At 45.2% G+C, this 4,531-nt stretch overlaps 1 protein-coding gene across 1 annotated transcript in view; it reads right to left on the bottom strand.

Annotated features, from left to right (window-relative positions):
* Nucleotides 1-252: 252 nt before the first annotated feature.
* The window catches only part of FHIT (fragile histidine triad), a 55,358-nt gene continuing 51,079 nt past the window's right edge, over nucleotides 253-4,531 (bottom strand). The window contains exon 3 of the mRNA XM_010148467.1: nucleotides 253-381. Within this exon, the coding sequence (XP_010146769.1) occupies nucleotides 253-381 (129 nt within the window). The remainder of the gene's footprint in view (nucleotides 382-4,531) is intronic.

Genomic DNA, 4,531 nt, shown 5'->3' with positions numbered 1-4,531 from the left:
ACCCGTTACCCCTTGTCCTGTCACTACAGGCCCTTGTACAAAGTCCCCCCCCAGCTTTCCTGTAGCCCCTTCAGGTCTTGGAATGCTGCTAAATACCAAAGATGTCAACTGCATCCTCCCTCGGGACTCTGTCTGACACAGAGCTCACGAGAAAATCCCAGGATAGGTCTTGGTGCTATCACAAGGTCTTTGCAACCAACAAAGATACAGAGACCCCCTTAACTACCTGCGCTCAAGGCAGGGCCTGGATCATTAAGGTGATTTTCGAACAGCAAAACCAACACTGAACAAGAAATAGAGGGTAGCCCTTACCTCCTCATAGACATCGTCATTCCGGCTGAAGTCCCCAGCCCTCCTTGGAAGCACGTGGACATGAACATGCTGAAAATGTGAAACCAAATAATGGTGATTATCAAGCTCCTGACTTTCCTTTCTGGATTGTCAGCATTATTCTCAACACATGCAAGTATCCACGCACAGGTTCCCACAGCATTATTTCAGAGGAAAATACATTAACCTGTCCCATAACTGTGCCCGAAGTCTTTGGGGAATATGAGATGAAAGACACAAGAGAGCAGCTCTGCACTATTATATGAGCTTTGGAGTGAAACACCTGGAAGTTTATGGGCTCTGTGGAATTATTCATCGTTGTCAGTCAGACGTATTTAGCCACAGCTTTGAAATGACAACGTGCCCAGAGCTGTGCGTTGCGACTTCACAACTGACGTGCCCAAGAAGGTGCCAGTGACATGCAGCAGGCGTGGGCAGAGGGCCAGCGCGGGGGGCAGCGCTGCACCGGCTGGGGGCAGAGGAGCGGACGGCACACGACGGAGAGCACCCGGCCGTCAGAAAGGTGATGGTGTACATCACCGGGACGTACAGCACGGCTAACGCAGTGTTGGTCGCAAAGGTAAAAAAACTTTAATGCTTTGCTGTGACCCCCGGGAGGCTGTAGCCCGAATATGGGGATGGAAACCCACAGGGATACAGGGTACATGCTGGGGCACACGCCTGCAGGGACACAGGCTCCAGTGCACACGCAGTTCCAAACCTGCACGGCACAAGGATTACGAGCCCAGTTTTGCAGAGCCTGAAGCATAAGTGTCACCCTCCTGATGGCAGGGCCAACGCACCGGGGGTAGCAGCGCTAAGGACTAAGCTGGGCAGCTTTGGGCTACTGGGTACAGGAGGGGCAATGGCTTTTTGTCACAAATGCTGATGACATATGCAGAAAAGGAAAAAAAAATATGGACAAGAGAGCAAATATATGACTTGCCAGCTTGATGTTGTGTTAGCACTATTACTGTATTTTTTTTTCTGTTACAAAATGACAGTCTCTTCATACCATACAGGAATGGTAATTCAAGATTCTCAGGACTCAAATTCTACTAGGGAATCAGACAAACACTCATCTATCTGCTTTTCTGCAGCAAGTTCAGCTACAACTTCACAAAGCATTCTTTCATCTTTTCCCCTTTCTCTTTCACCCTCTTTTGAGGTGAAAACCCCCCCCAAAAAACCAACTGAGAATAGTAACTCTTCAAGAAAAAAACCAGAACCTCATTGAGGAGAGGCAGAAATGATCTGAGTGACAGATCACACTTAACATCTCCAGTTCTTTCTAGGGGGTGCCTAAATCTTTTTGAAAAACACCAAAGACAGCATCAGAAAGAGCCCCAAACGCTTTGCGCAGAATTTCAGCAGCTTGCAGCTGACTCAATGTGACAAGGCAGAAATCAGCTGAAATTCAGGCACCTCATCAAAACATCCTCAAAACGTGGCTGAAGTCTATAATGAAATCCAAAATCAAAAGAAGATTTTCTTGAGCTGCTTGTAAGAAAATTCACACACACCTATGTTGCGTTAGCTTCAATCCATACAAACATTTGCTCAGTGAATAAAATAAAAGCACAAGGATGGTTCAGCTAATGAAACACACTCAACACCACTCTTTTTTTTCCCCACAGCTTACGCTAGGGAACCCAAATACTCATTTGCTTATTCTTACCATTACCCACAGCTTTCAGTGTATTCAGCCTAGAGATGAGAATGATTCTTGAGGGTTAAAAACTGTGTTTTTGAGTAATACATCAGTGATAGTGTTCTGATAGTGTATTACACTAATATATCATGACAGCGATAGTGCTCTTGTGATGTATTAGTGCAATGTATCATCTGAACATCACCGCTCTCATGATGTATTGCTCAAAATCACAAGGCAAGTTCAAAGATGGTCTTCAGTAGCCCTCGGCCTGAAATTTTGCTCTAGGACAAAGACAGACTTTCAAAAAAAAATTCAAGTGAAGATTAAAGTTTGCAGTGGTACTGTAAAATTTTACTCCTGTGTCACACCTGGGGTTCTTGTTAGATTTTAAATTTATTCATAAAAATAGAGAATAATCTGCCAGTCAACTTCTTTCTCTTCTGCTACAAGGAGTGATAGCTTTGCTTCAAGCATCAGTTTTCAGGAGTTTCACTTGATGATGCATATGCAGCCTAATATCAGCTACCAACAACCAAATGCCCCAGAAGTTCCGTCACCTTTAAGGGTAATCTTGATCTCGGTGGCGGAATGTTCCCAGGAGCCCACGGGAGAAGATCTGTATGCCCGCGACAGACAATGTGGACTATCAGAAAGCACGCAGGGATGTAACCCAAAGCTGAGCGCAGAGATGCTGCACTGCAGATGCACAGACCAGCACAGCAGGTAATAAATGAGCCCGATGTGACCTACCCAAAACGGGCTCTCGCCATTGGCGTGAAAAACAAGACGACAAAGCGTTTATGACAGCATATGGGCCACCTGGCATCAGGGGGGACATTCTCAGGGGTCAGTCACCTTTACTACATGCATTATGTTCTTACAACATCAGGCTGCATAGCAAAATCTCTCAACCATCAGAAACCGAATGAGTATTTCCAAGGTTTGAGGTAACTACAATCTTTCAAGAGAGTATTTTTTTTTTCCAGCCATGCCAATATTTTTTTTTAAATTCTGTGCATGGAACATAAATAAATACCTGGATTCTTCCTACTGTTTGTGTAATACAAAAGAACAGGATTGGAAATAGTGTCCCAAGGATTTTCCTTCTCTCCAGCTTTACCAAGGGAAGTACAAGCGGCGCAGAGCAGCGGCACCACATAGTGAGAAACACCGAGCAAGGGGATTTCACACTCTCTTCAATCTGCCTTTCAGCTTCCTGCCTTCCCGACTTGGGAAGGCTGATATTTTGATTCATTAGGAGTTCTTTAATTGATCATTTTTGCTCCTTAGTACTATTTGTTATTGCTAAAGCCTCAATCCACCAAGGCGCTTAAGCACCAGCTCGATTTCCAAGCTGTGAATTGGTTCAGTGGGAGTATTTGCATCCCGGATATTCTGTGTATGTCTCAGTGTTCTGCATCTGCTGCTGGCTACGCAGAGGTCTCCCCAACTGGGGCTAGCAGAAATCACTTCAGGGTGCTCACAGATTAAAGTTGCTTCCTTCTATTTTGTTTTCCAGGCAAAGCAAAAACCTGCCTGTCCAAAAAAGACATTTGCAGTTGACTGAAATGTGTCAGTAGATACAAACAAAACATTTGGCTGCATTTTTTTTTAACCAAACAAACAGATTTAGGCAAATCTTCCCTCAAAACACTACTTGGAGACAAAAAATCCAAACGTTGTGTATAAAAAATGTCAAAATAAAGCGTTTCAACTTTTTCCCCAGTAACCGTGGGTATCCTCATGTCTGGCGGGTGGGAGACAGCCCCATCACATTCCAGCAGGCTGTGTTCAATCACTGTTGATGGCATTTCATTTTTTTCCTAAAAAGTTGCCTTCCCCTCATTTTGCATTATTTAGATTAATAAGCAAGAAAAGCACCATACACCAGCCGAGACATTTACATTAATGGACCAATCAATATCCCCCTCACCCGGGTAGAAAAGAAAGGCTTGCGTTGCTTAGTGTTAACCAGCATTCCCTCCTCTGGTCAGACACCGATGGGGAACGCTGTGCGGGATCGCAGGAGACGGGCACACAGGACACAACAACGTGGGGACACAACAACATGGGGACACAACAACATGGGGACACAACAACATGGGGACACAACAACATGGGGACACAGCTCAGGGCCACGGTGCGGGGCGAAGATGCCTGAGCCCCACCAGTTGCTTCTGATACTGGGGCCAAGGTTTCCTGCCAGGCATGTCTGGGGCGGCAGCAGCTGGAAAGAAGCTGTAGGAGCCTAATCTTAGAGGCCCTGCAAAATTAAAATTATTAGACTGACAGTTTTCTAGGGCTGGGTCTGTAGCTTCCACTGTTTTCACAGTGGCTACCACATTATAAGTGACATCTCAGTTTGAGAAACTCTTAATGATGAGAATTATTAAATGATGCAAAACCCCTCTTAAGAGAGGTTTTTTTTACAGGACCTTTATACCCAGAATGGCAAGAGAATTAGAAAATGTGCTGCAAGGAATGTATCCGTAGGGAAATAGTGGGCCAGAGCCAGCGTGTGATGCCTCTCATCTCCCACCGCAGTGA

The sequence above is a fragment of the Eurypyga helias genome, unplaced genomic scaffold (assembly GCF_000690775.1).
Source record: "Eurypyga helias isolate BGI_N326 unplaced genomic scaffold, ASM69077v1 scaffold8363, whole genome shotgun sequence".
NCBI lineage: Eukaryota > Metazoa > Chordata > Aves > Eurypygiformes > Eurypygidae > Eurypyga > Eurypyga helias.
This window is presented reverse-complemented; position numbering and strand designations above follow the sequence as displayed.